Genomic DNA, 27508 nt, shown 5'->3' on the forward strand with positions numbered 1-27508 from the left:
AGATCAGAAACGATCCACGTCCACACTAGCGTTTCACCTAGCGTTTTTGAACATATCTCCGTCCGTATAGCACGTGACCCATTTCTGTGTCCATGTTGTTGTTTACAGTGAAGGCTGGTCTGTTGTCTTCTGGTAGCGTTAAAGCCATGTGTTATAGTCATGTGATTGGGGCTTTGTGAATAAGGGAAGGATACGCAATGACACAAAAGCCCCAATCAGGTAGCGAATCTCAGCAGCCCTGCCTCCGTTTTCAGATGTCTGCGTTTTTCCCCCATCCACACTGAGACGGAGCAGCAGCATTTTAGAATGAAAACAGCCACTCCAGCATTTCCAAAATGCTCCGTTTTCAGGGCTCAAAAACCCTGGCATCGTGTGGACGGATGGCTTAACCGTAGCAAAACTTATGCGTTTTCAAACTAAAACGCATTAGTGTAAACGGGGCTTTAGTCTCTTTATTCATCAGGGGTCACCACAGCCGAATAAACCACTAACTATTCCAGCATATGTTTTACGCAGTGGATGCCCTTCCAGCCGCAACCCAGTACTGTGAAACACCCATCACATGCACATTCATACACTACAGCCAATTTAGTTAATCGATTCCCCTATAGCGCATGAGTTTGGACTGTGAGGGAAACCGGAGCACGCAGAGAAAACCCACGCCAACACGGGGAGAACATGCAAACTCCACACAGAAACGCCAGCAGAGCCGAGGCTTGAACCAGCGACCTTCTTGCTGTGAGGCGACAGCACTACCTACTGCGTCACTGTTTCGCCAAAATAAAAACTGTCGAGGATAAAAACCCAATAAATCCCTGGACTTGTTTCCATTGCATTCCTCACAGTTAAATAAAACAAAGTATGGCTTCAAAATACAGATGATACATAAAACAAACAGGACCTCCACATTTTAAAACAGGAACAAAATAATTCACAAATACAATTATTCCTTTATTCATTCCTTATTCTTTTCGGCTTAGTCCCTCTATTAATCAGGGAATGTGGAATGAACCATCAACTTATTCAGCATATGTTTTATGCCGTGGATGGCCTTCCAGCTGCAACCCTATTCACAATCAAGTAACATATCAAATAAAACATCCTCATCTACTATGCAAACTAATTATCCTCAACAAACAATCATCTTTTGATAGGTTTTTTAAACCTTCTTAAGTCTTTTATTTCCTTGACAGATTTTGGTAATTTGCTCCACATGATTGCACTTGTATATAAAAACGTATTTTTCCCCACTAGACTTCTAAATTTAAATAAACAAATATTAAAATCCAAACCCCTGTTGCCTCACCATTTGAAAACAGTTCACCAAATAACTAGGAACCACACATTATTAAACATTTTACGTACCATTCCCAGTTTTAAAAAACATTAGTGCTGTCAATCGATAAAAAAAAAAATTAACTAATTAAACACACTTTTTGTTTTGCAATTAATCACAATTAATCACATTTACTGTAACTTGTCATTTTGGCTATTTAAATGTAAATTTTATGTAAACGCAAGACAAAAACTATTTAAATTCAAAATATAATTATTTATTAGAATTTTTGTTTAACTTGTAACACAGATTTCTTCATGTAAACAACATACCCACAATAAACCATCAAGATCCTGCTGGACAGCCATATTTATAACAGAAATAAAAACATAGGCCTGTTAGTGCCATGTGAATTTCAAAACAATCAATGCCAATAAAGAAAAAATTGATTTCCATGTTGGATTCTAAGTGGACTACAAAATAATGCCAAAATACAGGAATTGCAAATATGGAATTTGGAAATTTATAATAATAATAAAGTATTGAATACAAACAATTGCACTCATTGAAAAGTTGGATTGCTGTGAGTTGAGAACATTAATTATAAAGTAGAAACAATTTAGCTTAGTCCTCCTTTACATTTAGCCAGTTGCTAAGACAGTCCAGTCTGTTGACATTATGGGGGGACAATGTGGACCTTTTCTTTTGAATGATGTGAGCTGAGAGTGAGAACAGTCTCTCACAAGCAGGATCACTGAATCAGCATATAAATTTCGGTGCCTAAGTTTGTTGCCACTGGTGTTGCGACAAGGACGTAAGAAGCATCAAGCGGTACATCAAAGGCACGCCCTGGTACGCGTTGTGTCACACCAAAGACTATTTCTTACAGGGACTTTGGTCATACCATCTCTAAACATTTAAACAACTTTGAGGGATACGGACCGCGGCATCGGATGTTTAGGCATTTGTTCTTGTTTCTAGGAAATGCACGCACGTGCACACACACACACACACACACACACACACACACACACACACACACACACACACACACACACACACAGAACACGCGCAGGACAGTGACTCCCTGACTCCCTTCAGATTCACATGATCTCGTTCATCAAATTTGCTTAAACTAAGCGTTCAAAAGCATGGCTATATTTCACAAGGATTCTGACAGAGCAACGTGAAGCAGACGATTTACAAAAGTTGCGTTTAAGGGGGAAACAAGACAGAATGCACTGTCTTTGACAGCTCGCGACATCATCTGAGTTTTACTGAGTACATTTACATGGACACCATTGTAAATGTAGTAATGAGATGCCAATGTCGTCATAAAACACAGCAAATTTCATGACAGCATTGAGCTAAAATGAATGGTATGGCCTGTTGCCAATTAAAGAAAAGCAAAAACTGTGCCGAGTAGTAAAAATTGCCAGTGCAATTTTAGGTAAAGCACAAAGACAACCAAATGAAATGTACTTAATGAGAATTAAACAGAAAGCACATGTCATTCTTGAAGATTGTTGCCATCCCTTGAATATAGCATCTAGGCTTTTGCCATTAAAAAGACATCTTATGCCTAGTTCAGACTGCGTGATTTTAGCCACGATTTTGGCTTGCCGACAGGTTTTGAGAAATCGCCGACAAATGCCTGAAATCACAGGCAAATCGCTGCTCGTGCACGTGAGTGACAATCACACAGTATGAATGATCAAAGACGCGATCTAAGAGAATCGCCGATGAGTCGGTGATGCCTGTGAGATATTTGGCGTGCTGAATATCTGGAGCTGTCGGCGATTCAAATCATGCCGTGTGAATTGAGTTTTGACTGAAAATAACATCAGCGATCGCCTACAGCCAATGAGAGAGCAGCATTCACTTGTGTGTGTATACCTGCTGCAGGCCAGCAGGAGGCTGGGGGAAAAGTTAAAAGCGCTCTTTTTCGGTTTATTTGGACCCACGAAATAGAGGAAAAACTAGTGGAGGTTTGACAGGACTCAGGACCAACCGTGTCTGTTTGATGTTTCATACAGAAAGAAATTAGTTTATTATCAACGTTGAGGAGAAATGGCTAATTCCCTTTAAACCCAGGTGAGCAAACATGTACATGTTCTACCCCATTAAAGGCTTCTTTCTCATTATGTAGTTAATAACAAAAGATAGGCTATACTACATGTTTTTGGCTGTGAGACATAGTTTGGACGAAGTTGTCGGTGATTCTCCCTATAGTAAAGTCATGCAATGTGAATGTCCATGTCGCCGAACCATCTTTCAGTGTAAACAAAGCAGCGACGAAACGCTAGCCCAGATAGTCATGCAGTGTGAAAACATCTGTGACATGACTAGTTGGAAAATCATGCAGTCTAAACTCGGCATTAGACTGTCACAGTCAAATAAATGTTCAGATGGATCCAAGTGCGAGTGAAAAATAATATTTATTTGACACAGTCAAAATAAATGCAAGGAGTGAGTGCGGTGCTAGGACTAGGAGAAAACAGGGCAGGGATCTGTCACATCCGTCAGTGACCACCTGAGGGCGCTGTAGTGCATCAGGACTCAGAAAGCACTACAGCGTCCCAGAAAGACTACAATTCCATACATACCACGCGCATACACCGGAACACATACACTGACCTGTCATCTCATCTGTTCTGTGTTACCGTTGATTATCTGGACTATGTATTCCATCATTCCACCGTTGTTTGTTATCGCGTCGTTTGTCTTCCTTGTCCGAGTATCCAGTAAGTCTAGTATTCCGAGTTTGTTATTCTGATCTTGTTCTTGTATTTTGCCTTAGTCTAGTTTGTGTGTTATTTGTCTCGTCTGTTTTCTAGTTAAGTTTAGTTGTTTGAGTTTGTTATTCCTGAGCCTCGTCTCTGATTTAGTTTCTGGTTTTGTCGTTTATTTGTTACTTTGTATTCTGATCACCTTGTTTGTTGCACTGTAAATAAATAATCTGCACTTGGATCCGCACCTTTTTGTTTCTCTGTTTTGATCACGCTAAATCGTGACAGGATCAGGCAGGAAAACAGGGTCCAGTGGTAACTCCTCACGGTCCTGAGCACAGACAAATGCACACATAACCACACGTAACGAACTGACAAGGAAACACAGAAAATGTCGCCCATATATAGGCACGATAATGAGCCTCAGCTGGCGAGCTAATCAAACTAGCTGAGTGCCGTCATAACACATGACCAGAACAAATACACGTGGACAACAAAAACAAAACAAACCCACGATCAAACAGACACTCCGGAAGAGCGCACAAACCTGCAACCGTGACATAGACTGCCCCAAGTAAAGAAAACTGTGTATCAAATGTCCTTTGTGCCGACTGCCATTAGAATTTCATTAATAATTGAGTTTTTAATGTGGTTTATGTGATGATATTGAATGTATTTGTGTTGCCTGTTTTTTCTGTGATATATGTGATGTGAGCGCTGATGTGGTGAAGCCAAAGTTCATTTTAAAACCTGCAAACCTGTCAAAGTGCAGGTCATATCCACAGGCCAAGATCGCCCGCCAAACACTGCGGATGTCCTGCTTGGCTCTGTCTAGAGTAAACTTGTAGAAACCTTCCAGCGTCAAAAACCTCTCTTCTGGCACTGTTGAGAAACATCGAGATAAAAGCAGATCATTCACACATTTGATCAAGCGCCTGCTTGAAGTTTTCGTAGGATGTGCGCACACCGACCTTATTTTTAATCACTTACTTTTAGACTCTTACTAAGGAATATACAACTAAATACAAAATCATTTGCCTATCTGTGAAATCATTTTTCAAAAACAACTCTTATACATAATTATTTAATAATTCTATAAAGACGGTGGATGATATTTCCTTAGCTATTTCTCTAGATAGTAGTATTCAGCTTAAAGCAACATTTAAAGGCTTAACTAGGTTAATTAGGTCAATTAGACAAGTCATTGTATAACGAACTTAAAATTCTGTAGCCAATCAAAAAGCTAGCTAGCCGGCAGCTCTCACATTGTCGCCCACTGAAGCTAAGCAGCGCTGTGCTCAGTCAGTACCTGGATGGGAGACCACATAGAAAAGCTTGGTTGCTGCTGGAAGTAGTGTTAGTGAGAACAGTAGGGGGTGCTTAACCTGTGGTCTGCATGGGTCCTAACCAAGTGTGCCGCAAGCCTACGTTTGAGTGAAGGTTTCGGCCGTTAGATCGCCCCCTGGGGGCTGGCTGCAGTACAAGTCATAAAGCCCGCCTCCTCCGTGTTAATGAAGGAGACTTGAGCCCAAATAAAAAAAAATATTACACTTGCAATAAAATGTCCCGAAAGATAGTTCTGGTCGATTAAGGCACTGGTTATTGTGCTGAAATAGGTGCAGATCTTCATTTTTGTAAACAGTTTGTTTTTAGCAGTAATTTAATGCTGGGCGTGTCATCGTGATACACAGCTGTGATTGACAGTTTCTCAAAGCGCGGCGTCTGAGCTTCGGCAGGAGACTGAAGTAGACTGAAATGTTATTATTCGATTTCTGTGTTATTTTACCATGACAAAATGAGTTCAGCAGTAAACTATAGTTTCTGACATACATGATCCTGGTGGAACACTGTTTATTCGCTAAGTTCAGGGCTTTTTTCGGGCTTTATTAGTTTGCTGATACACGCCTAGCCACCCAGATAGCAAAACACAGTTCCGGCTAGATTCTCGCCTGCCGGAGACTTATCTCTTAGAGCTCAGACTGACTAACGTTACCTCTGCTGGACCTACTCCGGATGCCTGGACTCACTGCCCGATTCCAGTCCGAGTCAATCGAGCCTGATGCGGCGGCCGAGCGAGCAGGCGCTGCCGCATGCGAGCCGGAATCACCCCGCGACGCCGCGAGTAAGTTATGCGCTGCGGCCTGGAGCTGGCGCGATTGAATATATAAAACCCTCATATTTGTTAACGTTATTACATCCATTTGTGTTGATATGACAGCAAACGCATGCTGAGAAGTTTGGGGGGCGTAGTTGATTTTACATAAAGCGTTTGATTGGAAGCTCGACTCTGCTCATTTTCGCGGCTCCTCCTCTGGCTCCATCAGACAATCCTTCTGCGCATGTCTGGCTCCAATTTCAGCAGTCTTTTGCGACAGTTTGTGCCCGTCAAGCAGGCGTTTTGCCCTCAAGGCGTTCAATGGGAAAAAGGGCTGTCGCGTCGTCCATATTTTTTACAGTCATTGGTCCTAACGCCCCAGTATAGAGACGGGGTCTCTATACTGTTCAGATGTTAAATTGAGGTCCTGATCCTCTGTGGTCGTTAAAAATCCCAGGGGATTTAAAAAAATGTTTGGGTTTCACCCTGACATCCTGGCCAAATTTGGCCTCCTAACCATCCCCATATTATAATTGGCTTAATCTTAATATTAATCTGTCTCCTCTCCACCAATCAGCTGATGCGCAATATGGCTGCCGTAAAATGCTATATAAATAAAAGGAAATAAAATATATATTTATTATAGGGGGGCTAATATTATTGACCTATTTCCCAGTTAAACTAAGACAAATAAGATTTTATCAAGAGTGTTTTAAGCTATTTCCTAATCACTCATATATTGCCTGATTACAGTGGTATACAGTAACATGCTTTTATGACGAACTACCATTTACTGTGTTGTAAAAAAATAAATGAGTGAAAAGAAGAGAGAACCCAGTCCAGGAGACTCGAAACAAGCAGAATTCCTTTATTGAGACGTGTTGGTTAATCTGCAGTCATACAGCGTCTTTAAGATGTCCATGTGTCTGCAAGAGCCTACTAGAGGTCTGCAGTCTGCAAGTTCTTTCACAAGTCTCTCACAAGTCTCACACAAGTCTGATTAAGACAAAGATGTCCTGTCTATATTGTCCTGTTAGGAGGAGGGGACATGGCTAAACAAAGCATGCAAATTAAGAGTTGTGGTCGGCATGGTAAACTGCTTTTTCAGGCCTTGATCTCATCATGTTCTGGAGACAGAAACCGCCTGACCAGTTGATTGAAAAGAGAAAACAATAGACACCCCATGCTGTGAAACTGATAATTGCATCACTTTGGCTTAGCCTGTAGTCAGCAAGGCAAAGGTTAAATGACCCTCCTAGCTGGCATGTCAATGAAATAATATAATTAAAAACCAGAGAATATAACTTTTTAGTTATACGTAGATTATTGTTAATTTGAAATTAGATGATATAAATTTATATTTCCACAACTGTCAAGTCATTTTCACTTAACATGTCGGAAATCAATGCATGTGCATCTGTAGGGGGTAGTAGTACCAAATTTTTTGGTAGTAGTTTGGTAATACATGCTTCAGTAAACCAAATGTAAGAATGTATTTAAATAACATCTAATTTATTAATAAAATGCATACGTTTTCAGTGTTTTGAGGGATATTTAGTGACTTTTAGAGGTTACTGTAGGTCAAACTATACAAATTATGTGTCCATTTTTATTTTTTATTAGGCTACATGCAGATATAAACACTTACAGTATTTTACAAGAAATGTGTGTTGTAAAAACTTTAGATGGTATTGGTCCTCAAGAGCTGCTATTTTCAGACTGTTGAATGATATTTTCCTAGCATTGATTGGCACAATTATGCATTTATAATGCTATGAACCTCTCAAATGTATATTTACATTATACTTTTTTATTATTAATATTAAGGACATAGATCAGAGAAAGCATTTTCTTACTATTAACATGCTGACCCACCTCTCATACATGTTGTTTTAGGCCGTACTCACACTAGGTACAGTTGCCTCCAACCGGGCCAAAGCACGATTGTCCCCCCTCCCGTCTCCCCCGACGGCCCGCGCTCACACCATATCGAGCCTCGGCACGCTTACGTCATCGCTGCTGCGCTGTTCAGAAGCGCTCTCTATGGCAAGCCTTTTTAGCATTTAAATCTTTGTTCTGACTCCATAAATATATTTAGAGATATCTCTAATTATATTTTGACTAGTCATAATTATAATTTGACTAGTCAGAATGACAATTAGAGATATCTGCAATTACAATTGTACTAGTACGAAATCAGATTGGAGATATCTGCAAATATGACTAGTCATATTCCTCCATTGACTTCCATTGAAAAATATTTGCAGATATCTCTAACTGAGTTTTGACTAGTCACAATTGTAATTAGAGATATCTGAGTTTTTACTAGTCATAATACATTTGGAGATGTCTTTAATTCATCATATTTAGAGATATTTACAAATATATTTGAAGATATCTCTAATTAATTTACTAATAGTCGAATTACAGTTGTAGATATCTTGAATTGGATTTTTGACGAGTCAAAACTCAGTTAGAGATATCTGCAAATATTTTTCAATGGAAGTCAATGGAGGAATATGACTAGTCATAATATATTTGCAGATATCTCCAATCTGATTTCGTACTAGTACAATTGTAATTGCAGATATCTCTAATTGTCATTCTGACTAGTCGAATTATAATTATGACTAGTCAAAATATAATTAGAGATATCTCTAAATATATTTATGGATAGTCAGAACAAGTTTTAAATGCTAAAACGGCTTGCCATACGCTCTCACTCAGTAGCACAGTGGAGATTTCTCTAGTTATATCGTTTCAGTCGTTTGATATGCCGTCAAATATTTCGCCAAACAGTCCTTAGGGATGCGGGGACACGCAGTCAGATATTTCGCCGAACAGATCCGCCACTTTTGGCGCTCATAAACAATCATAAAGCTCTCGTGCTGCAGGAATGAGGAGGTCTGCTGAAGGCGCGCAGCTGGCGTGCTGTGAGGGGTTTGCGTCTTTAATAAACTACGGCAGTTTGCGATCACTGAACAGTAAGAATGATTAAGAAATCCATATCAAACAGTCCCTTAAAAGTCTCTTCTCGCTTTCGGTTTCGGGCTTTGGCGCGTTTTGCACTCACACACAAGCGTACCGAGCCAAAGCCCAAGTGTACCGCGCTCAGGCACACCTCTTCCAATCGGGCCAGGGCCGGCCAAGTGAACCGTGCTTGAGCGCAATTCAGCGCACTCACACTTCTCAAACGATCCGGGAAACGGGCCTGGGCACGGTACGGATGGTATAGTGTGAGTAGGCCCTTAAAGTCCTTTAGAGGGGATCAAGCAATATTGGAGGGGGTCAAACCCTCCCCAAACCCCCTGTAATTTGCACATTGGTTATTCACACACTGCTGCCACACAACTGTTTAAACCACTTATAAAAGTGATTTTGCATAAAAGGCCCCCTTTAAGACCGCATCACTTCAGGCCAATCGGTGGCAACAAGTCAATATCTACATCATACAATATACTTCAAATCATTTCCACTGAAACATGCATGTTTAACCACATTTCGTAAACAAATCACATATTTTAAGCCAGCGTTTAAGGGACAGTTCACACAGAAATGAACATTTACTCATCATTCACTCACACACAAGTGGTCTCAAACCTTGAATTTCTTTCTTCTGTTGAACACAAAAGAAGATATTTTGAAGAATGTTGTAAAAGAAAAACAGCCAAACTTTATTTTGATGTTCAGTTTGTCGAATTTAAGTAACATTGCATCTACAGTACATGCCAACTAATTTTCATTAGACTGTTGGGTTGGGGTTAGGGTAAGTTGACATGCACTTGCAAAGTTTCTTATAGTCAGTTAAATGTCTGTTGAAGGAGCAGAATCAGCAGATATTAAGCAGACAGTCTACTAATACTCAAAATAAAGATGATCTAACCATCAAAATAAAGTGGTACAGAAAAATCCCACAATAGTAGGAACGAAAAATATTATGGAAGTCAACAGCTGCTTTTTTCCAACGTTCTTCCGAATATCTTCCTGTACAGACATTATTAGAACCCACTGAACATTATAATTGAAATCCTGATTTGCAATTCTACATTTGATTGTTCTTTGATGCAGTCCTTCTTCTCATACGGTCTTTAAATTATTGTCTAACACATCAATAGATGTGAAGAAAATCCTATTGTTTACTTCTGTGTCTGGAACAAAGTGCTATTATGCTTTTCTTGGATGAATATAAATTACAAGGCTGAGCTTTACTGCTGAATGAGACACACACAAGACAGTTTATTCAATTCACATTTATTGCAAGTGTTTGGCCTGCTGGGGAAATCAAGGTCTTTCTGGAGCAGTGATTGGTCACTCTGGGGATGATGAGTGGAGATCGTGAGGCAGGCCTTCTCGTCTGGAAGAGAACAGAGTCAAGAAAATCAGTGTCGATGTCTAAATGAAGCTGAATTTGAGTATGAATTAACATGACCTCTGACCCACAGAGAATTCTATATATACATATATGTGTGTGACATACAGCATGTTCCAGAAGTGTTACTAAGCTCAGTCAGATGTCATGTCACTTAAATGAGATGATATTACCTTTTAGAATGTGTCCACACTAGCTCCTGCTCCTGAAGTAGGCATAAGCAGCACAGACACCTATGCCGACTCCGACCCAGGCTGCTGGACTGCTCACCGCAGCTTTCACAGCACTTTTCACATTGTTGGAGATCCTTCTTCCCCATGAAGACTCGCTGTTCGCTCTCTCCTCTGTTTCTCCACTGGTCTTTCTCTCCTCTGTATCTCCAGCGGCCTCTCTCTCTGTTTCTTTACTGGTCTTTCTCTCCTCTGTATCTCCAGCGGCCTCTCTCTCTGTTTCTTCACTGGTCTTTCTCTCCTCTGTTTCTTCAGCTGTCTCTCTCTCCTCTGTTTGTCTTGGAGAGCTGCTGTCATTATCTGAGAGGACCTCAATTGTCTTGTCTGGGCCCCACATGATGATCAGAGGTTTATTCAGTAAATCAGTGAAGTTCAGAGCTTTTTGTGCTCGCACTGCATCACGTCGATGATGGAAAGTCACAAAGGCATAAGCAGGAGAGATGATGTTGTTTCTGCACACTTGCACAGTCGAGATGGACCCCAATGCACCAAACTTTTCAATAAGCTGTTGTTCGGTGACCATTGGGTGCAGATTGCTCACGAGCAGTGTCTTCAGCTCAATAAAGCGGCTCGTGGGGACCACAGGATCTGGTTGCTGGTCCCGTCCTGAATGCTCAAAAGTCACATAAATGTGTCTGCAATTAGTGTCTTCATCAAAAGAAAAATCCAAAGAGTGGATTTGGCTGAACTGTTTCATTGACTCAATCAGTTCTTGTTCGTCCACATCTGGGTCCAAAGTCAGAACAACCGATGACCACTCGTGATGAGGGTTGTCTGAAGACTGATTATAGTAAGTATCCATAGCGAACGAGTCCTTCACAATCACAGATTTGTCAATTCGTACAGTAACTGTGTGATTTACCAAGTCACCGTCCTGAATGCTGGCAAACTGAGATGAGCTGTTCTAACATAGAACTACTATAGAACACATTCTTTGACTGTCGTTGCTAAGCAACCATCAGCTGGGAGCGCGTGTGCACACAAACAGGATTCTAAATTGTTTATAAATGAATCTTAATCTGTTGACTATTAGATAAACTATTTATTACTATTGTTTTATCATACAGATGATTGTTAATGTGCTGTTAATTATTATTTATTAGAAAAACCACCACTACTATGTCAATTGTTTTTATATGTCCTATTTAATGTAAACATCACAAATGCTTTGGAGATACATATGGAACATTTGTCAAGCCAATAAAATAATCTGAAAACATTGACTTTCTCTGTGTGTGTGTTGGTATTTTTAAAGGTTTAACATATACATCTATTGAAAAATAACCAGTTTCTGTTGGTTTACAGAAGCTTTTAGCAGAAACCTTTGTCTCCTCAGCTGCTTCAGTTTATTTAATGAAGGATTGAGTGCAGAACAGTTTCTTATCTGAAGATATTCGGTCACAGAACTAAACCTACCTGCAAGAGTGATTTATATTTGACTGAATAGAGTTGATAAAATAATAATATTCACGGGTGTAAAATTCCTAAATTCACCTCTCACACCATATCCCTTATTAATCTTCTGTATATACTTAGAAATAATGTATGTATGTATGTGTATACAGTTGATGTCAGAATTATTAATCCCCCTGTTTATTGTTTTTCCCAATTTCTGTTTATTGGAGAGAAAATTATTTCAACACATTTCTAATCATAACAGATTTAATAACTCATTTCTAATAACTAATTTATTTTATCTTTGCCATGATGACAGTAAATAATATTTGACTAAATATTCTTTAAGACACTTCTATACAGCTTAAAGGGACATTTAAAGGCTTAACTAGGTTAATTAGGTTAACTAGGCAGGTTAGGGTAATTAGGCAAGTTATTGTATAATGATGATTTGTTCTGTAGACTATCAAAAAAATAAAGCTTAAAAGGGCTAATAATATTGACCTTAAAAAAAACTTAAAATCTGCTTTTATTCTAGCTGAAATAAAACAAATAAGACTTTCTCCAGAAGAAAAAATACTATCAGGCGTACTGTGAAAAAGTCCTTGCTCTGTTAAACATCATTTGGGAAATACTTAAAAAAAAAAAAAATTAAAGGGGGGCTAATAACTGGCTTCATCATTCTGTCTTCAACTGTATGTATGTATGTATGTATGTATGTGTGTGTGTGTGTGTATATATATATTTATATTATTATTATTATTATTATTAACTTGAATACATTTACATATGTATACATAATAATTTTTATTATGTATTTAATTATTATTTGATGAATGCAGGCTCGAAATACACTAAATCACAGTTCAACCTTTAGATGTCAGTAGTTCCCCTTCGGGGGGAACTCCAGCACTATAAGTGGATTTGATTGTAAAATCCAAGCATTGGGAGGTTCGGTTCAGAAGCTACTCGTCTGAAAGAGTATTGAACGGGCCAATTAAGAATGAATTGGCAGCGCAAGCCTGCGCAGGTGAGCGGCATAAGCAATCAACTGAGTATATAAGCTCACCTGGCGCCAGCAGACGCTATCCTTTTCGCTTCAGAGACTTTCTGATCGAGTCGATGAGGGTTCCTCCTGCTGTGACCAGCGATTCTGAGCGAACGAGAGCATTCTCCCGGTCCAGAGTGTGTACACGCAGCGGCAGACGGTCGAGCTGGGTTTCTCCCTTGCCTGGCGTTCTTTGGGTCCGGTCCTCCAGAGCGGTGCGTATAAAGTTGCAAACTTCACAGAAAGAGCAACACAGTCGTGCAGCACGTCCTTTTCAGGACAGCGCTCCGACTGTGCGTTTCTGGATGCGGTGGTTTCCTGTCCTCGGATGATGGGCGCGGGCATTGCGTTACATGTCTGGGGGTCCAGCATGTTAATGCGCTGCTCGCGGGCAGTTCATGTCGTCATTGCGATGCCATGACTGTTGCGCAAGATCGCGGTTAGCCTTTGTAAAAGGGCGAACCACCCCAGTTGTCCCCTGCTCTGCAGCGGGCACTCGGGCAGATCTGAGGGTTTCAGCGAGAGATAATCCGTCGCCCACGGGCCCGCGGACCTCCCGCTCCTCTAAGCGCTCCATCCAAGCTTCGGGCGGGGGAAGCGATCCGTCTAACAGATGGTAGCCCTTACGCCCGATGACACCGGAGACCAGATGTCCACCGCGGCATCGGAGGGTGGGCTTTCATTGTCCGATGATGATCCAGACCCGCTCGCCCCCTTCGGGCTGGTGAGCGCTGTCACTACGGATCCTGAAACGGACATGTTAGCTGTGCTTTCCCGGGCTGCTTCGGCCGTGGGTTGGAGATGGTTTATCCCCCAGCTCCGCGGCCGGACCGACTAGAGGGGCGTTCCCTTCTTCCCGGAGGTGCACAGTAGGCTCACGCGGTCTTGTAAAGCACTTTTTTCTGCTCGTGCTGCGTGTCCCTCCACCCTAACCACTCTTGACGGTGAAACAGCGAGGGGGTATGTGGCAATTCCTCAGGTTGAGTGCGCGATGGCGGTAAATCCGCGCGGCGCCTCTTCTTGGCGGGGTCCGCCTCGTCTCCCATCCAAAGCCTGTAAGTTATCTACCTCCCTCGGAGCTAGAGCTTACATAGCTGCAGGCCAGGCTGCTTCCGCCTTGCATGCGATAGCCACCTACCAGCGCTACCAAGCGCAGGCGCTGGCCGAGCTGCACGAGGGTGGGTCCAACCCAGGCTTACGAGCTTCGCACCGCCGCCGACTTAGCTCTTCGGACTACTGAGTCCGCTGCGTGTGCGTTGGGGAGGACGATGTCCACATTAGTGGTCCAGGAGCGCCACCCCTGTCTGATATGCGCAAAGTCGACAAAGTCCGCTTTCTTGACTTCCCCATATCCCCAGCCAGGTTCGGCGACACTGTCTGTGAATTCACCCAGGAATTCAAGGCGGTGAGAGAGCAGTTGGTGGGTGATGTCTTATCGGCGGTCCGTAGCCCGCTCCGCCCGCCGTGCCATTCATACCTGCTCCTCGCCGAAGGCGCCCGCCTACGAGAGCTGCTCCGCCCCCGCACACGCCTCCGGCGAAGCGAGCGCGTCGGGCACCTCGGAAGCAGGCAGCCCCCCTGCCCAGAACGCCGCTAAGTCCGGCAACGGACCGCGAAGCGCCCCTGGGACAGGCCATCTGGAGAAGAGGGAACTTGCTCTTTCCCCGCTGGAGGGCGGGGCCCCATTTCCAACGGCACTTTTTACTGCCATGAAAACATTATGAAAGGGCACTTTTCACTTCCCCAGATGTGACAGCCCGAAATCTGCCAGTCTGGGACGCTATGCTTTCTAGCTTGCAGATTCGGTGCGTTTCCCCAGTGGCTCACGAGCGCTGGGAGGACGGTCTCCTTTCTCCCACCCCTCGAGCCTCCCCTCTGGAGCTCGGGTTCGGAGTGAGAGCAAATATCTCACCTCCAGCTTTTCTGTGGGACCCGCGAGCTTCCCGGATCAGCACACCCACTCCGCGCTGCCCCACTGCTGGTACGTCAGCGATTGTAGCGATGAGTCCATTAGCGGGAGCTCTGCCTGCCTGGTTAGCGCGGGCCAGCTCTTCGCGGTGGCTCATACGCACAATCAGGCTCGGCTATGCGATTCAGTTTGCGAAACGGCCCCCCAAGTCGCGGGTGTGTATTCACCAGGGTCAGCCCCCTGTCCGCCCCTGTCTTGCGAGAGGAGATTGCTGTCCTCCTGGCGAAGGATGCAATCGAGCCGTTCCCTCCAGCCGAGATGGAGAGCGGGTTTTACAGCCCACACTTCATCGTGCCCAAAAAGAGCGGTGGGTCACGGCCAATCCTAGATCTGCGCGTTTTGAACCGCTGCCTGCACAAGCTGCCGTTCAGAATGCTCACGCAGAAGCGCATCTTCCGGTGCGTTCGTCCTCTGGGTTGGTCTGCAGCATTAGACCTGATGGACGCGTATTTCCATGTCTCCACTCTTCCTCGCCACCGACAGTTTCTGCGGTTTGCGTTTGAAGGTCGAGCTTGGCAATACAAAGCCCTCCCCTTTGGGCTTTCTCTGTCTCCGCGGGTCCTCACCAAGCCCGCGGAGGGTGCCTCAGCGCCCCTTCGGCTCGCGGGCATCTGCATACTCGATTTCTTTACGACTGGCTGATTTTTGCCCTCTCTCGGAGCAATTGATTATGCACAGAGACAAAGTGCTCTGGCACTTCCACCTGTGGGGGTTTCAGGTCAACCGAGAAAAGAGCAAACTCGCCCCCGTGCAGAGGATCTCTTCTCTCGGGCTGGAGTTGGACTCGGTCACCATGGCAGCGCGCCTCTCCGGAGAGCGCGCTCAGCTGATGCTGTACTGTCTGAGAGAGCTCGACAGTAAAATAGTGGTCCCACTGAAACTATTTCAGAGGCTCCTGGGGCATATGGCATCCGCAGCCGCTTCATGCCGCTCGGATTATTCTATATGAGACCACTTCAGCACTGGCTGATCACGATCGAGTCCCCAGACGCGCATGGCACGCGCGCGCACACCGAGTCTCTGTTACTGCGCTGTGTCGCCGCGCCCTCAGCCCTTGGAGCGACCCCTCGTTCCTACAGGCCTGGGTGTCTCTAGAACAGGCGTCCAGTCTTGTTGTCGTTTCAGCAGGCGCTTCCAACACGGGCTGGGGGGCTGTGCGTTGCGGGCATGCGGCTGCGGACCTGTGGAAAGGTACCCAGTTGCATTGGCATATCGCCTGGAGCTGTTGGCAGTGTTCCTCACTCTCCACCGTTTTTTTCCGGTGCTGGAGCGGCAACACGTGCTGGTCAGGACGGACAGTACGGCGGCGGTGGCGTATATCAGCCGTATAGGGGGTATGCGCTCTCGCCGCATGTCTCAGCTCGCCCGCCGTCTGCTCCTCTGGAGTCATCCGCGGCTGAAATCGCTGTACGCCATTCATATTCAGGCAAGCTCAACCGTGCAGCCGATGCGCTCTCACGGCAGCCTTGCGTCCTGGAGAATGGAGACTCCACCCCGAGTCTGTTCAGCTGATATGGGTGCGATTCGGGGAAGCCCAGATCGATCTGTTGCTTCCCCCGAGATCGCTCATTGCCAGTTGTTCTTTCCCTGACCGAGTGCTCTCGGCACGGATGCACTGGCTTACAGCTGGCCTCGGGGCACGCGCAAGATCTCTCCCTCGCGATAGCCCTCCCCTGGCAGTCCCTTCGAGAGAGCACCTACTCTCTCAGGGACAGGGCACCACCTGGCACCCTCGCCGATCTTTATAGATTTTTAGACGCGAGGAAGACTTAGGTAACCTCCGATTGCGGTGGCTAATACCGTCACTCGGGCTAGAGCCCCCTCCCCGAGCGCGCCTATGCCCTGACGTGGAGTCTATTCACTGAATGGTGTGTCTCTCGCTGAGAAGACCCCCGTAATTTGCCAGATCAGCGTTGTGCTTTCTTTACGCCGAGAGAAGTTGGAGAGCAGGCTGTCGCCCTCCACACTCAAGGTTACGTGGCTGCCATCTCCGCTCTCATAACGCGGTGGCTGGCAGCACCGTGGGAACGCATAACCTCATCATCCGGTTCCTCAGGGGCGTTAAGCGAATTAATCCACCCCGCCCCCTCTTATGCCCTCTTAGGATCTCGCCCTCGCTACACAAGCCGCGTCAGATCCCTTCGATCCTCGACTCAGTATCTTTCTGTCCCTGAAGACAGCTCTGCTGGTCGCGTTGATATCGATTAGAGGGTCGGGGACCCGGAGGCATTTTTCGGTCAGTGACTCGTGCCTGTAATTGGGCTGGCTTCTCTCAAGTCCTGAGACCCCGCCCGCGATATGTGCCCAAGGTTCCTACCACTCCGTTTTAATACGAGGTAGTGAGCCTGCAAGCGCTGCCCTTGGAGGAGGCAGACCCAGCCCTTCTTTATTGTCCAGTTCGCGTTTTGCGTATTATCCGGACCGCACTCAGAGTTTAGATCATCTGAGCAGCTCTTCGTCTGTTATAGTGGTCGGCAGCAGGGAAGTGCCGTACCGAAATAAGTTCCCACTAGATTGTGGATGCCTTTCTTTCACTATCAGAGCCAAGATGAGCCGCGTCCCCCGAGAGCGCGTGCGCACTCCACTCGGAGCTTCGCATCCTCTCGAGCGCGCGCACGCGGCGCCCCTCTAACAGACATCTGTAGAGCTGCGGGCTGGGTGACACCCAACACATTTGCAAGGTTTTACAATCTGCGAGTGGAGCCGGTTTCCTCAAGGGTATTAGGTAACCCTTGGTGATTGAGGAAACAATTCGGTAGGGTGTTGAAACACGCTTGCTGCGCCATTTTCCCTAACACGGAGATACGTGCGCCTTTTTATCTGTCAGTAAAGTTCCCCATCAGGTGAGCCCTGCAGATTCCTCCGTGGCCCCCAGCACTGACTCAGCGGAGGAGTCACTTGCTGGCCCACTACGTTGTAGGTCTGCCCGCTGGTCAGCCCGCGTTTTGGGTAAAGGTGCCTGCTATGCGTGATCCCCACTAGGCGATCCCATATGCTTATTCCGCCACGGTTAAGTCCCCCCCCCCTGGGCGGACCCGTGTCTTCCCTCCCCGCTAACCACTTTTTTGCTATGCGTACTCCCCCTTTTTAGGGCTAGTCCATATGTAAATTCTGCCATCTATCCCCCCTTGGGTAACGGATGGCCTCCGCAGCGTCCTCCCTATCGGGATTGCACGCTTCCCAACGTACTGTCGTGTATTCCTAGAATTATCTAGACGCTAGCGACTCATAAAAAAGATACCTATTCCGTAAAACTTCTTTTGAAGTAGGATAAGTTAGGGCCAAGGGCACGTTGGAGGACCACGCCTCTCGTGATCTGGGTGCGTCACGCTTGCCTGACCGCTCTCTCATGGTGGGTGTTGGTAAGGTGCAGTCATTATGGCGCTTTCAATGGGCTCCCAATGCGTGGATTTTACAATCAAATCCACTTATAGTGCTGGAGTTCCCCCCGAAGGGGAACGTTCGAGGTTACTAAAGTAACCCTTCGTTCCCCGAGGAGCGGAACGGAAGCACTATACTCCGTCGCCATAATGACTGTCCCTTAGCTGTTAAAAGTCTCTTCAGCTTAAAAAGGATAGCGTCTGCTGGCGCCAGGTGAGCTTATATACTCAGTTGATTGCTTATGCCGCTCACCTGCGCAGGCTTGCGCTGCCAATTCATTCTTAATTGGCCCGTTCAATACTCTTTCAGACGAGTAGCTTCTGAACCGAACCTCCCAATGCGTGGATTTTACAATCAAATCCACTTATAGTGCTTCCGTTCCCCTCCTCGGGGAACGAAGGGTTACTTTAGTAACCTCGAACGTTATGTGCCCAGTTATGTGTGACAACATTCATGTCTAATTTTTAGTCATATTTACGTTTTTATTAGCCTTTGCAGTGGAGTGTATATTTAGATATTGAGAGACTTCCTGAAAATTATTATTGGACACATACAGTTGAAGTCAGAATCATGAGCCCTCTTTTATTTATTGTTTTCTTTTTAAAATATTTCCTAAATGATGTTTAACAGAGCAAGGAAATTTTCACAGTATGTCTGATAATATTTGTTCTTCTGTAGAAAGTCGTATTTGTTTTAATTTGGCTAGAATAAAAGCCTATTTTTTTTAAGTTATTTCAATTTTTTTTGGTCTTTTGCATGACAATAAAAATTTAATATTGAGAGGTAAACAGTAATGTATTGTCCATTATTAATCCCACCCCCTAACCTCTCGTTCATTAACTCAACAAAACAATAAATACATAAATATCAAAAAAAGAAAATTAAATACATTAGAACATGACGTCAGAGTAACTGGATACAGATGGGATAAATAATAATAATTAAAACAATAATAATGCATTTAAATAAATACAAAAAATGATAATAATAAAATTAATTAAAACTTTCTGATAAAATGGTTAATGTTACAGGTTGCCAGCACCAGGTTTAATAGGCAGGCCTTTCATGTAGTCAAGAAAGGAATTCCAAATCTTATAAAAGGAATCTAATGAGCCAGAGAGTGAGCAATGAGCATCTCAGCATTCCAAGTCTGATACAGTAAAAATGGTCCTGTATCCACTTGTCATGTGTGGGGGAAGAAGTGTGTTTCCATTTTAAAAGTATGGCACGTCTGGCTAGAATTGTGGTAAAGGCAAGAACCTTGCTGTCACGCACTGTCAAATCAGGTTCAAGAGATACACCAAAGAGGACTATCAAAGGATCAGGTTAAAATCAGTTTTTAATTTTCTTAAACACCATTTTAAGGTCAATATTATTAGCACTTTTAAGCTATATATTTTTGATAGTCTACAGAACAAACCATCGTTATACAATAACCTCCCTAATTACCCAAACCTGCCTAGTTAAATATCTAGTCACATATTATTTACTGTCATCATGGCAAAGATAAAATAGATCAGCTATTAGAAATGAGTTATTAAAACTATTATGTTTAGAAATGTGTTGAAGAAATCTGCTCTCTGTTAAACAGAAATTGGAGAAAGAATAGACAGGGGGGCTAATAATTCTGACTGAACAGAAGAAAAAAACTCAAACAGGTTTTAAACAAGTGGCGGATGAGGAATTTTCAGTATTTTACTGTCTTTTACGTTTAGATGATCATATATGAGGTTTGTGTTTATAATTTCCACATAAAATCAGAAATCAGGAAAGTAAAATTAATGACCTTCAAGATTTTTGGCAGGAGATTTCTTAGGGTCTTTTTCATCGGGTTTGGTCTTCTCTGGAGATTTTGGCTTGAGGACGGTTGTTTTCTCACTCAGTACAGTTCTGGAGAAACAACATTTATCATATGATCTACAGTACATGATAAAATCACACATAAACTGCTATTATATACAGCATTTCATAAGAAAAGTTGCATTTTTATATGATAAGGAATGCTAGTATGAACTTAAAGGCACAATATGTATGATTTTTCATTAAAATATGCAAAAACCACTCGGACAGTGTTATATATTTTGCTGTCTTATGTACATACATTATCCAAACTAATTTTTTGTAGAATATTGACATTGAGATAGATGTAATGTGTGCTGTGTGTTCATGCTAATGTCATCACACACATTTCTGCTTTGGTTTTCTAGAAAACAGGGAAACAGCAGCGAGGCTTTAATATGTTGTGTGTTTTATTCAACTGCACATAGCAGCATTATAACAGAAGCCTAACATGTATTTAGTCTGATAAAAAAGGGCTGCTTCTCCATGTGATCACAAGATAAAGAACCAAAAGCGTAGGACTATGGCATAATAAAAGCTTTGCTGCTTTCCTGTGCTGAATGGTTAATACTAATAGTGTTGAATAACTTTACTCATTAACATAAGTCCTGTAGAATAAAGAAGACCACAACTCCCATGATTCCACACTCAGGGTGCTTTCACACCTGTGAACAGATTCATTTGTCCTGAAAACAGGGATTAAATTGCTTCATTGTTGCTCTTTGTTCTTGGTGCGGTTCTAAAACAAGTCATGTGTGAGTTAACTCTCCTCACATTGGTCAGAGTTTCACGTTTTATTTTGAAGAGTTCTGATCTGCTGTCAGGGGGGCTGGGGGTTTGGTGGTGTTTGACAGGGTGCGAAGACTAAAGAGTGAGGAGGGATGCGGTGGGGAGGGTTGAGAAGGGTGCGCAACGTATTTGTGGACTGGGAAGGTCCTCTGTGCATTTACGGGAGACTTCCGGGAGACTTGGGATGTTTGGAATGACCTCCCGCCCTACTCATAATTCTGTCTTTATATAGCCGTGTATATGCCTATTACATATCCATAAAACACTGTGATATAGCCGGGCTCGGATCGTATCGCTTTCTCACTACAATGGATCCGCTCCAGAATTCATTTAAATCAAGCCGAGACCACCTCATTCAGGCGATCTCAGACCGATTGTTTAGGGGCGAATATGAGCGTGATTGCTGTATTCACATATGCGAAACAAACAGTACTAACTGGGCAAACGAGACATTTTTCGAAACAAAAGTCTAGGTGTGAAAGCACCCGTCACACAGTCATCAAACTACACCTTTGTTTGTTGTGAATAGTGATAAAAACTACATACTGCACCTTTAAATATTTAATCGGTCACACTTAGCAATAAGATTTCATTAACCTCTTAAACCCCAATGCTATTTTGAGATTTCCACCTGGATTTTAAAAGCTTCCAAAATCCACACGCAGAGGTGTAAATGCAAAAATTTGGTATCATTTTAAAGAAAACCCTTTGAATTTTCATAAAGCACTATAGAAAGTGTTTAAAATAACTGTGTATGATATCTGTGTTACACTGGATTGTTTTAAAGCCGTGATTCATTAGCGGATCACTCATATGTCAGCTTATAGACAAATCAGCTGATGGATGTGACTTTAAAACACAGTGTTCCAGTATATGTGGTTACACTCAGTAAACAGCGGTGAGTTCGGTAAACTGATGACCTTCATGGCCAATTGCAGTCATTTCTGTTGAGCATGTGAACACAATGGCAAATCAGCGCTGTTTAAGAAAGCGCTCAATGGCGCTCAAATGTTAGCGTGAAATGGACGTTTTTAAACAGAATCACAGGCTCGTTCTGAAAACATCGTCCCGTGGACGTTTCTGGAGACCGCGAATTATGTAGCCGGAGGTACGAATGGTATGGCTGCATTAAATTTTTTTTTAAAAGAACGCTAACTGTGGAAGGCTTTCCCACCGCAACCAGTTTGTCCTGTTAGCTCGTCGTTTACATCAACGGACTTGAGACGCCAGACGACGATGGCGGGATTCGAGTCCAGGAAAGTTCCAGAAATCAGGTAAGACAAAAACAGAATCCAAAAAATAAAATGAATGAGTGAATAACAGGGTGAGAATGTGGTAAAATCCAAAAACATGGTAAAAACCCGACGAGGGCTTTTCTTTTTCTGGACGGCTTTTGAAAATCATTGGTTGGATTTAGGAAAGTAAGTAAGTGGGCGGTTTAATCAAAAAATTGGTTGGGTTTAGGAAAAAAGGAGGGTGGGTCGGTCAACAGTGGCCTCCGGTGGGTTTAAGCGTGTACAGTGGGAGCAAACGGCACTAGAGGGAGAACTTACTCGAGAAATTTGAGATCTGAAAAAGCGTACACAGAGGCCTTTTGTGGATTTGCGAAAACAAAAAATGCAATAATAAGTACCTCCCGGGATGTATTTCGCAGTGTACAGAAACGTCCATGGCACTACGCTTTCAGAATGAGCCTGGGTTGTTTTTAAAACTTCAGTATTGATTGGTACCGAATTCCAGTATCGTGACAACACTATAAAAGCACATTTAAGACACTTCAAGACTTAATGAAAAGGAAAACAAACTGTAGAAACAAACAAAACAGCAGTGTGTTGAATGCAACATATAATGTCTAGGGCAGGGGTGCCCAAACTCGGTCCTGAAAGGTTGGTTTTCTGCAGAGTTTAGCTCCAACTTGCTTCAACACACCTGCCAGGAAGTTTCTAGAATAGTTAGAGCTTAATTAACTGGTTTAGGTGTGTCTAATTAGGGTTGGAGCTAAACTCTGCAGGACACCGGCCATCCAGGATTGAGTTTATACACTCCTGGTTGTATAAACTCAGAGCAAATTAAATAAGCATATCTCACCTAGCAGCTCCACGACCTGAATGAGCACAGAAGTGGGCACCGTGTCCAGCTCATCCTCAGAGCGCTCTATGGTTTCTCCTACACTGTAGGTTAGCAGCTGTTCAGCGAAGACCATCGCCAATGGAAACTTAAAAAGCAACAAGTGCAACACCAGCACTGCTCCAGGAGGGGGAGACACGCCTGTGGACAGAAATATAGATATAAGCTAAAGTCAGCAGGAATGGTCTTAATGAATCTGATTGTTCACTTAGAGAATGCAAAATAATGCAGATCACTGTTAAAATAAAATAGATGTACAGTGGGGAAAATAAGTATTAAACACGTCATGTTTTTCTAAAGGAGCTGCTGACATGGAATTGAACCAGATTTTGGTAAAAACCCAAACAATACAAACATAAACATAAAACAAAACCAAAAAAAATGTGTGTTTTGTGTAATAACAATGAAACAAAACAAGGAGAAAGTACTGAACTGTTGAAACGTATTTAATACTTTATATAAATGGATTTTTTTGGTGATCGCAGCTTAAAGACGCCTCTCACATGGAGACTGAAGCCTCATGCGTTGCTCAGGTGTGAGTTTCTCATAAACTTCAACAGAGTGTCAAAATCTTGATGCTTCTGTGGGTCTCGTCTATTAAATCTGAGCTTTATTTTGTGTTTTCTATTGAATTTGGTTCAGGTGATTGGCTGGGCCATTCTACAGCTTGGTTTTCTTTCTCTGAAAGCATTTGAAAGTCTCCTTGGCTGTGTTTTGGATCACTGTCTTGCTGAAATGTCCACCCTGGTTTCATCTTTATCCTCCTGCTAATGTAGATGTTGGACTGAAGCAGCTGATGTTCATTTATACTGAGAAAGGGCAGAAGGTTGCTAAAGAACTACTGAGAGATTTCAGCTGCTGTCTGGGCTTTCCAAGTCTTTCTACACCCCATTTCTTTGTGTGTTCGATTATTTTCCCTGTGTTGTTTCATTTTATTGCACATCATTTAATTAATAAAGGAATTGGTTTTATTTTCTTTGTATATATGGATTTCTTTAGTTGTTACAGACATGCATTGAACATTTCAAGTCTCCAGCACCGTTAGAAATATGATTTCTGAGAAAAATGGTGACGTGTTCAATACTTCTTTCCCCCACTGTATGTAAGAGATTGTGACGTGCCCAATTTGTCGTGCACTTTGTCGGTGGGGATGATGATGCTAGGATACTGGTTGGCTGTGGGTGGAGAAGTGAGGCCGGTGGTAGACCGAGAGGCGTCCAGCAGGAAACACACGGCCTCCATCAGTTTCAGCTGGCCGTTACGCTGCACTTTATGACCGAGTCCATACACCATCACTTAAGCCCATGGAGCTTTGAACAGAGAGGAACTAAGAGAGAGAAAAAATTTAATTAGCATTATCAAATATTTGTACAGGCGGTTCATTCCGCTGTGGCGACCCCAGATTAATAAAGGGACTAAGCTGAAATGAATGAATAAATGAATATTTGAACACAAAATGTCCTTAACACAGGAACTACTGTATTGGTCATAGCGGTCATTCTTACCTTTCTCATATTGAACATCACATTCATTCCTATAACTGTGCATTCACACCGAAGAAGGTGGTAAAAACGTCAAAGGTCGCCGTTGCAGCATATCATATCATATCATATCAGTTACATTACGACAAAAAACATGCTTTCTAGCGTGAAGATGTTGCACACTTTTTATCAAATTCAATAAACAATGGAAGATCAAGTTTGTGGTCTGTTTTGTCGCATGAGATTGTCGCTTTTTTAAAGAAAAATAAATATATATATCATCGATGCACATCAGAAACTCGCCAGTAACTTTTTTAATGTATGTTCCTGTAAGAAAAACATTGGAAATAATTGGAAATCTGGCGTAATAATCAAAGCCTTGGGAACAAGTGTGGTCGGAACCAAAGTTCACAGATTGTTTTCTGGACTCTTCTCAATCGGTGAATTTCTACATTCTGATTGCTTGCCGCCGAACCGCGTCATTGCTCATTACCATAAAGTTGACTTGATTTCAACGCTCCAACCCTCACAGTAATGCAAAAACAGTAATTACACAACGTATAATTCATATTATTTATCAAACTGCCCATTGATTTATCAAACTGCCCATTGGTATAATATTAATGTTGTATCGAAATTAGCTCCGTTTATGAATATTAATAATCAATAATAACGGGTTATTATTAATTATTAATATTCCACCTCAACCTTCTGTCAATTTGGTTAAATATATATATATATATTTATAATTCTGCCCCCCTCGTCCAAGCGCACTCTGAGATTATGAATATTTATTATCAATAAAAACAAATTATTATTAATCATTCATATTCTGAATTAACTTATTGTTAATTTGAGCAAATACATATAACCAGACCTCGCCCGCTTGCCTGAGCGGACTCTGTAATGATCTATTTATTTAGAAAGGGAATTATTACTACTCCTTGTAGATCAATCATTTATAAGTTTTGATTAACTTAATACAGCTTGTAGCAAGGAATCAATCGTTTCAGTGACTTTTTCTGTGAGGCAAACAATACAATCCAACGTGATTATAAGAATATTTATTGACTAGTCTGACATATAACAAACAAACGCACAAACATAGAACAAACGTATACTGAAGATATATAGGCTATATATGGATCTATAGAACATATAAAAAACAAAAAGAAACAGAAAAGCGAGGAATTAGAGAGTTTAGGTAAAAGAATGGCAAATCTACCTCAGTTCCACACAACTATTCAGGACCACCAAGATTACAAAAGACACATTTTTGATGAGGGGCACAGGCTTAACGCATAACCAAATACCTGGAGTTTTAGGATTTTTCTGTCTCTCTCTTTTTGCGAGTTTCTTCCGATGCACTCGGGTACGGAGTCCTTTGATGTCCTTTCTTGATGCGTGGAGTTTGCAATGCAGGTCGGAGGATACACGATCGCAACTTTAAACTGAGTTTTACTTTGCTGAAAAAATAAGAAAACGTGGGCTCGGACGAGCCATGCAGTTACAGAAATGCGGTTTGCCCCCTCAAACCTTTTGAAAAGCTTCTTTTGGATCTTCTGCGCAGAGTTGTGCGCGCAGCTGGGTTTTAAACTGTGGTGGCATGTCAACTACTGACTGACCAATGGTCTCCTGGCAAAGTTTGAGCGGGAGATTTTCTTTGTCTCTGGACCGCTAATATGCAAAATAAGGATCCGCCCGAAAGCATGTGAAGAGACATTAACTCAGAGCATTAAATCATTTAAGCTGTATAGATTACGATCACGCGCTACGCATCATGTGTTGTAAAATGGCAGGAGAAACCTAACGGTATTAAACACGACAGTTTTAAGAAATACATCAACATGATTCACACATTCTTAGCTGGTATAGTGTCTTAAAAAGGGCACGAGAGAGAGATTCACATGATAGAAAAGTCCAAAATGAAATACAAAGTTTACAAACACATAACATTTACTTTTGGGCTGATTCAGAATTTCTGAGTCCATTTCAGCGTCGGGAGCCTTGTGTGTGTGTGTGTCCCTGTGTGTCTCGGGAGGAAGGGGGGACAGGAATGTCTTTTGAAGTTTAGGCAACCATCTCTGGCTTACCTCTAGATAAGTGAGGCGTCACACAGGCACAGGCTTTGTGGCACCAAGAGTCATAAAACCACACAGAGAAGACTTAGACCCCTTTATAAAATCAATACGTAATTTTATCTACGGACTGTATGTTACATTGTCTACCCTTACCCCAACCTCCCAGTAATGCAAAAACTGTAATTATTGTTGTACAGTGTCACAAAAATGACGCTATATAAATGTGGGGATCCACAGCTGTATCCCTTACTGTGCTCTTAACTCACTCTTTGAGTTGACTCTCTTTGCAGGAGACGAGCAGGAAAAGTTGACGTCCATGCTGACCTTTGACTCGGTGATGGGAATCTCCTCCAGCGTGAACTGCTCAGGCGCACTCTGGAGTACAGAGAAGATGTATTCAGCAAAAAAACATGTTAAGCATATTTTCACCAAATACACAAACATGTACATACTTTAGTATACAGGGCTGTACTAATGGGCCCACAGTGTGCCAAGAAAATATCCCCCACACCATTTCACCAACACCAGCAGCCTCAACTGCTGATACAAGGCAGGATGGATCAATGTTTTATTGATGTTGATGCTAAATTCAGGAGAAACATTACATGACTTAAACACGACAGTTTTAATAAATACATCAACATGATTCACACATTCTTAGCTGGTACAGTGTCTTAAAAAGGGCACGAGAGAGAGATT

General features: G+C 42.8%; 3 protein-coding genes across 8 annotated transcripts in view; all 3 read right to left on the bottom strand.

Moving 5' to 3' along the window:
• timd4 (T cell immunoglobulin and mucin domain containing 4) overlaps window positions 1–27508 on the bottom strand; it is a 1098921-nt gene that overhangs the window by 257533 nt on the left and 813880 nt on the right. The window lies entirely within an intron of this gene.
• Window positions 1–27508, bottom strand: part of LOC147838868 (putative E3 ubiquitin-protein ligase HECTD4) — a 123236-nt gene that overhangs the window by 62982 nt on the left and 32746 nt on the right. For 4 of the 6 annotated variants that reach the window (XM_087301589.1, XM_087301584.1, XM_087301588.1 and 1 more), the window contains exons 1-5: window positions 24369–24444; window positions 23209–23388; window positions 20279–20382; window positions 4764–4887; window positions 4254–4336 (exon numbers count right to left, since the gene is read on the bottom strand). The gene's annotated coding sequence lies outside the window, so the exon portion shown is untranslated. Of the gene's footprint in view, window positions 1–4253; window positions 4337–4763; window positions 4888–20278; window positions 20383–23208; window positions 23389–24368; window positions 24575–27508 lie in introns of those variants that run through there. The other 2 variants (XM_087301583.1, XM_087301585.1) reach the window with 2 other exon arrangements.
• Window positions 10336–12595, bottom strand: LOC147838873 (uncharacterized). Its single transcript, XM_087301656.1, has 2 exons — window positions 10643–12595; window positions 10336–10454 (listed from the first exon to the last, which is right to left on the bottom strand). Exon 1 carries the CDS (start codon window positions 11499–11501, stop codon window positions 10662–10664), a length of 840 nt encoding a protein of 279 aa, XP_087157782.1. The 5' UTR covers window positions 11502–12595; the 3' UTR covers window positions 10336–10454; window positions 10643–10661.

Source organism: Danio rerio, chromosome 21, assembly GCF_052040795.2.
Source record: "Danio rerio strain M-AB ecotype USA chromosome 21, GRCz13ab, whole genome shotgun sequence".
Lineage (NCBI taxonomy): Eukaryota > Metazoa > Chordata > Actinopteri > Cypriniformes > Danionidae > Danio > Danio rerio.